The 14,351-nt window shown below is 39.2% G+C and overlaps 1 protein-coding gene across 1 annotated transcript; it reads right to left on the minus strand.

Annotated features, from left to right (window-relative positions):
* Positions 1 to 5,156: 5,156 nt before the first annotated feature.
* On the minus strand, positions 5,157 to 14,351 carry LOC140166029 (zinc finger MYND domain-containing protein 19-like). The gene is made up of 6 exons (XM_072189402.1): positions 14,193 to 14,351; positions 11,153 to 11,212; positions 9,684 to 9,855; positions 8,795 to 8,931; positions 7,764 to 7,880; positions 5,157 to 7,139 (listed from the first exon to the last, which is right to left on the minus strand). The coding sequence occupies exons 1-6, from the start codon at positions 14,334 to 14,336 to the stop codon at positions 6,993 to 6,995; spliced, it is 777 nt and encodes a 258-aa protein (XP_072045503.1). The 5' UTR covers positions 14,337 to 14,351; the 3' UTR covers positions 5,157 to 6,992.

Raw genomic sequence — 14,351 nt, forward strand, 5'->3', positions numbered from 1 at the left:
AATGCTGATAGTGATTGTACAAATGCTATCATGCATTGACAACAGATCAAATACTGGTAACAAGATCACTTCAGGGTGACTTGAATTAAACTGCTACAATGATGCAATGACCAAAACATAACCAACAATCAGAGTCAATATACATTGGTTCACTTTAAGTTTGGCAGTGATGTCAGTGCTTTTTTGCGCTTGTGCTACAACCATGCCAACAAGCTGCACTTGAACGTGTGCATGCATTCTCTATGCGACTATCTTTACACACACAATTATATCCTGAGTAAAATACGCATGTATGTCACTACCTAACTCGAGGTGAACCAAACTATAGTAACTGTACTATTAAATGATTGGTACCCATCCCATTTTCCAAAAGTCTGCTTCCATATGGCCTGTCCTTCATGTAAGCTTACATCAAATTAGCCTATAGAGGGTATTCAATTCGACGTCACTCAAGATAGAGACATCCTCATTTCTGTCCTCCATAAGGTAGCACAGGGCAATTTGCACGATAATACAATTAAAGAGGTGATAGGTATGAATGGTTGTGGAATCGATCTAGACACCTGTCCCCCTTGTCATCTTAAACTATCTTAGAACTGTCCTCCAACATGGCTGCTATTTCAATTGTTATAGCATTCCGGTTGGTTTATTGCATACACTCTATTGTCAAGACATTGAGGGATTATGCAGCTTTATTCCATAAGCTATACAATCCCTGTCTTGATACTAGGCTAACTCTAGTAGGCTTCCATGAATGTAATACCAGTCCCAAACTACTTGGATCCACTTGAAATAACCAGACTTTTAAACACCAAGTATGAAGTCTGGTAATTTCAAGTGGATCCAAGATGCAGGCTTTATAAAAAAACACAAACATGGATGGGTATCAATTATTCTGATACCCGTCTGATACAACGATAGCCTCGCCTCAACCAGCACATGACAGACTGCAGCAAGTGTGCAGAAGGGTGCCTCCTAGGAAACCCCGGGGGGTGTGTAATGTGTATTCATTGGACAATACTGTTCAATGTGGAAAAGAGCATGACTTTGTTGCAACATCAAGCAGGCAGCACACTTAACACTATGGACCACAATGGCCTCATCCCAATGGCATAGTTCAATAACCTCAAATAAACAATCATAGTGCAAAGTTTGACCTCAATGAGAATATGAGTTTTACCAAATTGTCAAAGGTCATTAAATAAATGTACAATGTATTGAGGTTAAATAACTGCCCTGTAAAGATGAGCATACTGTGGATCCTAGTGTCATGTCCACTGGAAATCATTTTCCAATGCACTCCTCACTGGTGTAAATTTGACTTGTTTCAATTCAATCATCCTGAGTGACTTAGGACTCCTCCTTCATTACCTCTTACAAAACAATTAATAACAGACCATTTTGTTTCATCATCTGAAACATGTTGGCTGATTTGCACGCTAACAAAACTTGACTTGAGGAAAAAAGAAAACAACGAGGCAATTTATCACGGGAGCTTCACTTGTGGCTTGTGAAAAAATATGCTACATTATCAGGCAAACTACTGATAAATTACTAGGTTAAATATCTCTACATAATTCCTATGATGAGTCCTGTTATTTACACAAAATTACAAATTCATAATAATTATATTACTCTTTTCAATAATTATTTTTGAGAATTTCTCCTGTGGAGACACATTGTGATTTGGCATACACTAACATTGTATAAAGATTTTCAATTTCATTAGAAAACAGATAATAAAATCAATGAGAAAAAATTGTTCATCACATAACATTGTTTGGTCTCAGTAGAACCATAATCTCCCTTTCTTCAAATGGGCTATTCCATTTAAAATCCACATTACCCCTGTGGAAGATTTTGGAAATATCTTCCACAGGGGGAGTAGAATTTCATATGGAATGAACACATTAGGCAGTTCCATTTGAAACTCGCCCTCCCTCTGTGGAAAATTCAGGTTGCATCTTTCTTAGAGGGTGTATGAAATTCAGACGGAGCTGCCTAATGTGTTCATTCCATTTTAAATTCATACTCCCTCTGTGAGAGATATTTCCAAAATCTTCCACAGGGGTACCGTGGATTTTAAATGGAATAGCCCAATATCCCCCAATGGTTATTCCAATTGAAACCCATACACCCACTGAAGTCATGACCTTTCAATCTTTCACAGAGGCAGTGTGAATTTCAAATGGGGTTACCTGAACGAGCGACTTGATTTGAAATCTACACCCCCTTGTTTAGGAGCCTCGGAGGAGATAAAGGTCATGTCTTCCATCGGGGGTGTATGGATTTCATCCGGGTGTATGGATTTCATCTTCTACTGAAAGTCATTTCATTTCACCGGCATTGGTGTATTCCAGTTGAAATCCATACACCCTCTATAATTTGGTTCACCTCAAGTTTGGTAGTGACGTCAATGCTTTTTCGCGGTTGCGCCGTGAAGCGTAACAACAAACCGCCTCTGTACGCGTGTGTGTTCACTCTGCGCATTTAACTTTCCGCGCGCGATTCGATACTGTGGCAAGCAAAATACACACATACGTCACTACCAAACTTGAGGTGAACCAAATTATATGGAAGACATGACCTCAATCTTCCACACCGGGAATGTAAATTTCAAATGGAGTCTACCTGAATGGGCGACTCCATTTTGGAACCCACACCCCTGTGTGAGAGATTAAGGTCACATCTTCCGGGAGTGTATGGATTTCAACCGGGACAGCCCAATACGTGCAGGCAAGGCTTGCAAATACACCAAAACCCAACATTCTGCACAGTTCACAAGGTATACAATTGATGTTAGCCGTTGATGCATGTCCAATTCAATTTCAGGTTGGAAAGTCACAATTATTTACGCAACTTTCATTTCAGTTGTCACATAAATGCACATTTGAAACATATTAAAATGGTATATAACTTAACAAATTACGTTCGTTTTGCACCATTCATTACAAAATACATTTGTGTAGTAGTATAATAAGTGAAATCAATCCCAAGGGCACACACACAAAGTAAAAAATACTGGATGCCCATGGAGACAATTCTGTGCTTTTGGCTTCCTTGGGCCAGTGACATAAACTTCATGGGTAAGCATACATGGTATTTCTTGGCCATATACTGCGTCTTGAAAGCGACGAGCCTGTGAAAGAATATGCCCTTTATATTCCACCACATGGGAAGAGGCCACGCACACACTGTACTTACAGTATGTCTAGCACCTCCTGGGAGATACTGAAGGGATGCTACAGCCAAACAAAATTGTTTCGCTTGCCCAAGATCGGAATAGTTGGAGAAAGCTTGTAGTCGCTTGCTCCGCAGCAGACTGATGATGATATGGTATTGTCAAGGTGTACATCACCTGATACTGTGTGAATTGAGAATGCTTACATAAAAGCAATATCACTTCACACACATACCAACTTGTAGTAGCTTTGTGCACACATTTCAAATCAAGTCACTGTGTTTTTATAATCAAATGCCGTGGCTACTGGGTAATATTAGTCTTCGGTCACTGCACCAAGGAAGCCAAAAATACATTGTCTTTTACAGAACTGAAGGTCTCCATGACAGCCAAGTTTATACTTCAATAAGCCTTTTCTCAATTTCGTCAGAACGTTGACATAGACGAGAAATAAACAATCTTATCTCCATTGACAGCCATGTGAATGAACTATGGAATTATGCATCATTATCAACATTGGCAGTTCTTGGGGTTTTTTTATCCCTCCAACTTTGCCCACTGACATGTCCAAGGTCGCAGCATCAATGTTTTTTACTGTTAGAGGTAGGGGATAATTATGCTTCCCTAAAAAATGTGTTGCCTTGAACCAACCAACTTCCGGTTTTGATACACCCCTTTAATGGAAGACATGACTAACCTCCCACCACAGAGGGGGTGTAGATTTCAGATGGGAGTCACCCATTCAGGTAATCCCATTTTAAATTCACACCCTGTGTGGCAATTAAGGTCATGTCTTCCATAGGGGGTGTATGGATTTTAACTGGAATAGCCCAATGCTCTCACAACATGATCAGTGCCTGGTAGTTGTATGAAAAAATCAGTGCCATTAATACTGGTGATTCTTGCATGTATAATAATTTATGACTGTAAACAATAACTGTGATCAGATTTTCACTGAAACTTTTCCCCACCATGGTACAAAGTAGCACTTTTTGGTTACGGTATATAAACACTTTTTTACTATTAAAATCTCGGACAGGCCTGTGTCAACAAATGACCTTAGTCACCTTATTTTTAGTAGCAACAACAAAACATTGCGATTTCGTTCAAGTATGGTACTTCCTGTGCAACACAATGTGAAATTTACACAGAAGTGCATAATTAGCGACAATATTCGCCCAAACATCCGGCTTCCCGTACACCACGCCCAGATTCCCATTCCATTTAAAATCCACACTCTCCCCCTGTGGAAGATTTTGGAAATTTCTTCCACGGGAGTATGAATTTTAAATGGAATGAGCCCATTAGGCAACTCCATTTCAATTTCAGACACCCTCTGAGAAAGATTAAACCTGAATCTTAAACAGAGGGAGGATGAGTTTCAAATGGAGCAGCCTAATGTATTCATTCCATCTGAAATTCATTTTCCCCTGTGAAAGATATTTCCAAAATCTTCCACAGGGGTAGTGTGGGTGGATAATAAATGGAATAGCCCATTGCTCCATCATGCCAATGATACCATCACGTTACAAGTAATTCAATATTACCGACATGACAGATATGGTATTAATGATTTGGACAAACCATACAGGTAACATATGATTTATATAACATGAAGTTTACAACAATTTTGTCCAACAATTAGGCATAATACCTTTCCCACTGGAAGGCAACTCCAGAATATCATGACTAAAACTGAATACCTCATTACATGAGGAATGGCTTCAAAACCCAACTGCCAGCTGACTGCCAGGTCTCTGGTATAACTTCCAACTTGTGGTTTAATAGTGTTCTGAACATTGAACAATAGAAACCAAATCATCTTAGACTTCCCACAATGCATTTCTTTCATTTCAATTTTCTGTACTGATTTGCTATCTAGTGTAACATGGGTCGAGACTCGAGAGTGACATAAATTACCTTTCCAGAGTACATCTAGATCTTACAAAATATGTCTTTCTTGACTATCAGTATCAACCCGTGTTTAGCCAGTCGATTTTCAAAATGAAAACAAAGGAAACTTGCACAAAGTAATATGATTGTCATTTGATGAAATGAGGTACATCATGTTGCAAAGGATTCTGGGATGGTAAGATATCTTCATTGGGTGCCGGCCCTGCCGGGGGTCAAATTGCAGTTCGGTTTTGAAGCCATCTATAACCCATGATATATATAAGAACCATTTTGAACAAGCAATTCACATCTTAAGTGTTATACAGCGAACTGGAAATGCATTGCCAATTTTTGACATGTTCACAAAAACTGTGCTGTGCAACAAGCTATACTGATCTTTAACATTACTTCTTCCTCAGATATGAATTGCTTTAGATTTCTCTGTCTATCCTTCATGTGAACGTACACAAAATTAGCCTATTGTCAAGACTTCATTGAGGGATTAGGCAGCTCAATTCTGTAAGCTGTATAATCCCAGTCTTGATACTAGGCTAACTCTGAGGTACGCTTTCATGAAGGTAGTACCGATTTCTTCCTAGCGATGTTACTAACCAAAACAAAATCTGGAAGAAAGAAATGCTTCCGGAATCTTCAATCTCTTTCCTGGAATGTAACAATTTTATTTGTTTACTCAGTTTCCACAGCATGAATGAAAGGGCCAGAATGTAGTTTTATATGATTTGAGTGCCTGTTGTTGTTGGGGGATGTTCACAGCATATTTCGTCTGTGGCAAAAATGTGCTGCAGTGACAAAATGCCAAGAAGACAAATAAAGCTACAAGGTAAGGAGAACCAAAAATCAGTCAAGATTGGAAATGGCAGTGTTCATAGTAACGGTAAAATGCATTAAAAAACATCACAACTACATACTGATCCAATATTTGCAAGGAGTTCATAAATTGCAAAACTAACATCCCTGTAGCAAATTGTTATAAGCATGCTGTGGAAAATGAGCAAAATAAACATACTGCAAACCAATTTCCTCTCCGATTCTATCTCAGCCTGTCATGAATACCCATAGCTACATCTGTGTACTGATCCACAAGGTTAGATATCTACCTGCCTTTTCATGAGCGCTTATACAAAGATGTTATAAAAACCTGACAATCCAAAGTCGGGCTTCACAAACTAAGATCAACCGACAAGGACACTTTGCAAAAGTATACTTGCGATGAGTTACTAAGCATTACACACAGGCTTGTGCAACCATAATTCATATTACCAACTTGGAAATAATGCATACACACCTTTGTCATATGTGCTCCGGCTTCAACTGCGTACTTCAAGAAATGCGTTTCATTCATTTCCATAGATTTCAGGAAAGTAGTTGCGTTTTGTGGCACCAATTTCAAGTAGTTTGAAACCTACTTGTGATTTTACTCAGATCCTCATAATGCCCTTGACCATGCTGTATAATAATAATGGGCTATTCCAGTTGAAATTCATCCGCCCTCGTTTGGAAGACATGACCTTAACCTCCCACACAGGGCTTGTAGATTAGATTTCAAATAGAGTCACCCATTCAGGTAACCCCATTTGAAATTCACACTCCCTGTCGGGAAGACTAAGGTCATGTCTTCCATAGGGGGTGTATGGATTTTAATTGGAACAGCCCAATACGCCTGTTAGCGATCTGACACAAATCTCACATATAACATCTCTATTTTTTCAAACTTTGCACAGCACAGAAACAATGTGCAACATTGTGGCAAGTTCCATCCATCAGCGACCATCTCCTCCGGATTACTGCAAGAAACCCTGTGCTGACATTTTTTTTTTTCAAAGTTGCTTTTCATCGTTTTTCTTCAAAACATAAACATATATATGAAATGTATACACACGAAAAAAGTCTCGCAATATTATCGTTCTGGAGGGCGTTCGTATGGCTGTGGTGATTTTCTTCTTTCTCGGCAGTGTTTCTTGTGAACGGGCCAATCTCTTTGCTGACAGGCTGTGCCGCAATAACGCACTTCTTGACAACGACCGCAAATACTGAATTCTCGTAGCTGTATAGAAGATGGAGGAAATTGTTGAAGAAAAAATTAGTCAAAACATGGGCTATTCTATATCTGTATGCATAAATGCTAAATTTCCAAACTATACCACAAGAGGCCTGGTTGTTTTAGCTGATATAACTCATCAACTTTTGCTTATAGGACGTCACTGAACTTTTGATATGTTCCCCAAGTAAAAGTAAAGGAGTCAAACCTGCATTTTTTTACAGGACGAGGTGCCCATCTCTCTTTCGTTAGTGATTAGGCCAGACGCCACTATTAAATGTTTCTGTGGGGCATCACCATACCTCCTCTATTGCGAGTCTAAGAATGCCATTTATACTGGGTGGTGTGGAGTAATCAAGATAAAGTGCCTTTACTCAAGGGCACTACACGATGGCATTGCCGGGGTTCGATCCCGCAACCTTCCGATTACGAATCAGAGCCCATTCCGCTCAACCACCATGCTCCCTATTTAGAACATGCTTAAGTGAAAAAAATTACTGAATAGGGTGCAACTTGCTAGTCTTGAGTCCAGTCCTCATTTACGGAGTTTAGGGTTAGGGGTTGGAGTAGGGCAGTAATAAGACTAGCAGAGTTGCACCCTATTAATCGGTAATCGCTCTGAATGCTTACCTCTGCTTCTATTCTTGTGCATGGTGGGTAATGGCATTCATAATATGTGTTACTATCATCTTCTCCTTCTAACAGCTCACCGTTGGCATCATAATAATGGTGAATTGAAGATGGACCCTGTGGTGGACAAAATCAAAAAATACTTTTTTAAAAACGGGTGTTATCGGTCATTTTAAAGCCACTAGTCATCTAATGTCCAATGCAAGAATTTTGCTGCCAGGAACAAATGCTATAAAATCCTGGGAAAATCAATGAACTGAGACAGTTGTTGTGATCGAAACAGAATTGGAGGTCTTGAAAACTTTGGCTTTCATTGGCTCCGTCATCCAAAAATCTACTTTACCATTACATCAAATCTGCTTCAGTTACATGTACAACAGACGGCAGTGTGCATGGGTGTGAAGCCACCCAGCTAAGGCTAACAAAATGTATTTTGGATAACATATTATGCAGTACTTCCTCAAGTAAACAAACTTTCAAGAGCAACTTCCTGCCCAAGACATGACACTTTCTTCAATCCTTTACATCAAAATCGGCAATTCCAGTTGAAATCCATACACCCCCTATGGAAGACATGACCATAATCTCCCACACAGGGAGGTGTAGACAAGGTAGATTTTAAATGGAGTCACCCATTCATGTAACCACATTTGAAATTCACACTTCATGTGTGGGAGATTAAGGTCATGTCTTCCATAGGGGGTGTATGGGTTTCAACTGGAATAGCCCAAGATGATGGTACATGGAAGCATCAAATGCAAAAATGCCAACTATAAAGTTTAACAAACAAGTTCTCACCAGGGTTGCCAAACACACGATTTGGTAGCCCAATTGGGTGAATTTCGGAGATTTACTGTTCCATAGGCACCAATGGTAAAAGAAAACAATTGGGCGACTTTTCAGCATTGGCTCCCGCAACTTCCGCTAGTTTCCTGTACCACAGACACCAACTGCTTATACCAGTAAGAGAAAAATTGGGCAACTTCTTGATAAATTTGAAATATGATTAGGGCTAAAAACTGTTGGCTCACCTCATCGAAAGAATCATCTGGGAGTTGTTGAATTGCTATCCAATATAAACTATGCTCTCTTTGGTCACCTCCTTTCCTCTTTGCACGGTCGCTGTTTTTTTCACATGGTACTAATTGTAAATTTTCTAATCTATTATCTGTATTGAAAAAAAGGAAAATAGAAAGAGATATTTACTAAATGAATACATACATTAGAGTGGCTAATTTTCTGTTTTCTAAAAGCTTGAATTCCATTTTCTTCCCCATTTTCTAAAAAATCCCTCAAATTCTTGGGAATTTTGTCAACTTCTAGAAACGCTCCACCAAAACAAACTGGTACCTCGGAATATAAAATATGTCTAATTATTAAAAAGAAAGTTGTTTATAAAATTAATATAGGAAATTTGGCAAAATAATATCATTTGAATTTGAATGTTTTGCTGGTGATGAAGTGAAGCTATGACGAAAACATTCTTCAACTTCCATTGTACTTATTTTTTTCAATTAATCTTGTGAAAACATTAAATTACATGAATCAAAGTTGATTCTCCACTTAAAAAAAAAAAAAAAAAAAAAATATATATATGTGTAAAATCAAGTGATACCTGCAAACATCAAAGAATCTGAGACTGATATAAAATCCCTGTGCAATATTAACCCCATGAGAACTACCTGCCTATTGGTCAAAAGGAATTTTCATTATCAATTGGACCAATCAGCAACATTGTTTGAATAATTTCACCACACAAAAAAATGGGGTTAATTATTTGCTCCATTCGGATTGGTGATTAAAATTAAGATATCATGTAATTGACCAATCAGAGGTAATGTTAGATCAGCAGGTAGTACTCAGGGGGTTAAGTATAGCCCTGCACAGAAAACTCCAGAGGCAGCTATCCAGTTTACTCACCTACAGATACATTGTTCTTATGTGCTACTCTAAGTCCGTTAGGTATTGTGCCGTGATGTCTCTCCCATATTAAATCTTGAAGGTAACATCCTGAACTTCTCCCCCTACTCATGTCAAATGTATAGGCAAATACGTTGGCACCATTTCCATCCTTGTCTACATCAACCCGTGCCTGCAAAATTGAATGGAAATAATTAATCTTGATGAAAGCTTCAATATCTTTTTTTATTTGATATGTTTTGACAACCCTGGATAACCCTTTAGAAAGTCTCTATTGAAGCTTATTCCATTGGAGTCCATATGAGCACCAGTACGGATTGGGAACAGTCAGGGGTTAACATCCTACTCTTTACGAAACTGGCTGGGAGATACATGTACAGGGTATGGCTCTCTGTACACAGGGCCAACAGCTTAACATCCCCTCCGAAGGATGGAGTACTTTCATGATTCATTTACACAATTCTAAATGAACCACCATGGGGCGAACAGAAGTCTGAATTTAATCTAAAGAGGTTGCCAATTAATTTCAGACATTTTTTTTTCAGAAGTCAATATCCCAGCAAATCTCCACCGCCGGGAATTGAACCTGGGACCTCTTGCACTAAAGGCGAGTACCCTAACCATTATAGGCCACGCTCTCCCTCTCTTTTGAATGAAGCATTTTGAAACTTTAAGACTGAATGGTACAAATGTAGACCAAACCAAACTTGTTTGTGTGCGTTTGAATCAATACGCAAAACAGACAATGGAAAAATTTCAATAAAAAAAATGCTGCTCCTTCATGCAATTGCAATTTACGCTTCATTCCATGAAAATATTGTGGCTTACATGTACAGTATTTGTGTAATTTATCATTGTCAATCAAGTTTGTATCCTGCAGCCAGGGGTATGACAAGATGCCCCCATCTTGAAATACCAGGTCAAAATTGACCACCACAATTATTCTCAATTGAGCCCATTCATTTTCTCACACACCAGGACAGGTGCATTTGTCCCATACCACCATGTACAATCGCGCCATCAGCTATGGGGAGAAAATTGGGGGGTATACGGGTCCTTGCCGACGGTGCACAGAGATGAAGGAAAACAATTCTGCATCTCATCTGAAGCGTCTAGGGGTACTCGCGTGCAGGTCGCATCAAGTGTGTCTATCAAATGCGCCCATCATCAAATGTCGCGTTTGCATCATAATGAATGCCTCGAGCGCATTCCGAGGGAAACCAAATACACCCAATTTTTGATCCATGCCTGTATCAAGATGGCGGTCGAGTCCCAGTTCTCCTTCTCTAATTCTGTGATTTGTCCCCATAAAGTTATATTGGTTGAGGGTCAGCAGGGCAACTTTGCCTGATAAGCCACTGCCTGTACCCTTTTTATACTAGCCCTGCAGCCTGCAAATTGCAACAGCCCGCAGTGATAAAACAATGAAAAGACAAATGTTGAAAACAACACAAAATATCAAAACTTACCTCAAAGGCATATCTTTCTACTAGTGAAATATCTTGTTCATCTAATAATGAATATTTCATCTGAAAAAAAAAAAAAAGATAAGATGAGTATGCATAAAAATTATCATACATGTAGGCAATGATTAAACTTGCATCTGATTTGAAGTAAAAAGAATCTGAAAAGCCAACCGCACCCATTGTATATTCTCCTTTAAGGTGGTACTACACCCCTTAATAAATTTGTGACAATTTTTGCATTTTTCTCAAAAAATAATAACACACTGGTAACAAAAGTTATGTTTTACAGGGGCAAGGAATCCAGTTACTACACTGGAATTTCAGTGACTCAAGACAAGTGGTACATTATTTATGATAAGAAATCTCATTTCCTAACATATGAACCACTTGTCTTGAATCACTGAAATTTCAGAGTAATTGGATTCCTTGCCCATACATAACTTTTGTTACTGGCCAGTGTGTGGTTATTTTTTGAGAAAAATGCAAAATTAGTCACAAAATAGGGAGTGTACATGTAGTAGCACCTTAAGGGTCCTCCTTATTGATGAAATTACTAAACACAACCTTTTGTATTGTATCAAATGAAATGTTGAGGGCAATGCCATCACAGTTTTTCACTTGGGGCTACTTTAGGTCACTCACTGTGACCTCACCTCGGACACAGCAAGAGCTCTGACCAAGAGCTTGGTCAAGCAATGTTTCGGACACTATTGGGAGCACCATTTTTCACATCAAAATAGATTTGCAACTTTATTGAACATGTTCATCAGGACTGTTATGGAACATAATAGTAGAATTTTCTTATTTCTAGTCCAAATAAAGAACTCTTATGAACAGAAAAGACAAGATCATCACAGAAGACAAAGACAAGCAAGAAGAAGAAAATATCAAAAAAGCGCTTCACACTTGTGGATACCCGCCATGGACTATTGACAGAGTCAAAACGCAAATAAAGAGAAGAAAAACACCATGAAAGATGATAATACCAAGTCGAGGGGCCATGGTCGAAAGGGGGGTCAATCAATTTTGGCAGGTCGAAAGGAGGGGGGGCAAGCAATTTTGACACAGATATTTTGGGCACTGTTTTTATATTATTAGGTAATAGAAAGGTGTAGTCAAACGTTACGAACACATTTAAATATGTAAGCAAAATTTCCTGCTCGCTGCGCTCGCATTACATTATAAGACAATTCAAGGTTTTAAATTTCGGGTTCACCAAAATCTTGCATGTGTAAGGGGGGGCAAAGATTTTTTGGCACGCCAAAGGGGGGGGGCAAAGGTTTTTTGGCACCAACAAAGGGGGGGCAAAGATTTTTGGCACGTCAAAGGGGGGCAAAGGTTTTTGGCACATCAAAAGGGGGGCAAAGATTTTTGGCACGGCCAAAGGGGAAGCAAGCGATTTTTGGCAGACCATTTTGAGAATTCACCACCTGGGGGTACAAATAATTATTGCACAGCCCCTTAGGGCATCACCATATGAATGGATGGATCAGGTCGAGGTCAGGTACAAATGTACTGTGAGTGGTCTGCTTGCGGTGATGGGGGAAGGGATGGGAATTTTACTCAAGGAAAGTTCTGCTTGCCTACCCTGGGTCGAGGGGGGGGGTTAAGGGGATACAGGAAGTGAGTTGGGATGAGAGGAGGGCAGATGTTGTTGGGTGCTGTGGGGGGAGGGAACCTCAATGATGGGTACTATCAGGGGCAGCTTGCATGTTGTTACCATTGGCATTGGGGACTTTCGCACTGGTGATACATGATCTTGAGGAGTGACGTGGTTTGAGATGCATTGGATGGGGAGACCGTGAGGGGGAAGTAGAGGGATTGTGGGAATGCTAGGCGAATTGTGGGAGAGAAGGCGAGCAGGCATATCCGTATATATGTGGAGCTCATGAGCTAGACTAGAGTGGATGTGACTAAGTAAAGTGAAGTAAGGTAGAACACTACTTAAGGGGTACTACACCCTGGCCAATTTGTGCCTATTTTTGCATTTTCTCAAAATTATAGCACATTGGTGACAAGTAAGATATGTATATTATAGGGGCAAGGACTACAACTACTGTACTGAAAATTCAGCAACTCAAAGCAAGTAGTTATTGATTTATTGATCAAATATTGGTTTTCCCTCATTTTTGACTGTAACTCCACAACTATTGTCTGTGCTGAAATAAAATTTCCAGTACAGTAGTTGTAGTCCTTGCCCCTATAATATACATATCTTACTTGTCCTCAATGCGCTATAATTTTTAAGAAAATGCAAAAATAGACACAAAATTTGGCAGGGGTGTAGTACCCCCTTAAGCTAAGTCGAACTTGAAGATATGGACAAATTTTTTAAAAAGTCATGTGACATGATGAAGATTAATAAGTTAAAAATGTCACATACAGTGACAAAACAATGACAAAAATATTGCTCCCGCCCTCCCGGATACTTCAGAAAACTGTCAGTGGAACACCATTTTAGTGTAATTTTGTGCAAGCCAAGCCTCAAGGCTGGAGAATCTGAGCTGTGCACAATGAATCAATCAAGAATTTAATTTACACAAAAACATGAAATGAAAATAAACACTCATCTCATAAAACATATTAAAAGACTTAAAAATAGGGAATGGAATGTGTAAAATGCTGGTTTTCGAGTTACATTCAACTAAAGAAATGCTAAGATAGCAAGCTGACTGAGGCCAGAGGCCAGGCCCACACATGATTGAGACTGTAGTGTAAACTGAATGTCACTGTCAGTGAAAATGAATGCAGCTCTGCATTCATGTACGTACATGCACGACGAACTTTGATAAATGACTTAAAAACTGACAATATTTCAAGGAAACCAATGATATCCATTCTTTGCTAGATCAAATCTCTCACTAACAATATCTATCAAACGCAAAATTATGGAGAAATAATCGAGTTTTAAACGCGATTCTAAACTCGACGCCCTCGCTTCGTCTTTGTCACTGCCCGGTCAGTCAGACATGGTGAATCATGCATCGTGGCATGATCACTTTATTGTTCATTATATTTTAATGTTGAAAATAACGAAACCTACCTTCCCTGCAGCTCTGCCGAGCCGCACGATCCCTAGCTTGAATGCTGACATTTGTGTTTCTTGAATATCAATTTCGTTGTTATGGATTTTACCCAAATATTTGAGAAAAAAGACAGTTTCCTGCCGTGTTTGACACCACACCATCCGTGTTTATCGGAA

The sequence above is a fragment of the Amphiura filiformis genome, chromosome 12, assembly GCF_039555335.1.
Source record: "Amphiura filiformis chromosome 12, Afil_fr2py, whole genome shotgun sequence".
In the NCBI taxonomy this organism is placed as follows: domain Eukaryota; kingdom Metazoa; phylum Echinodermata; class Ophiuroidea; order Amphilepidida; family Amphiuridae; genus Amphiura; species Amphiura filiformis.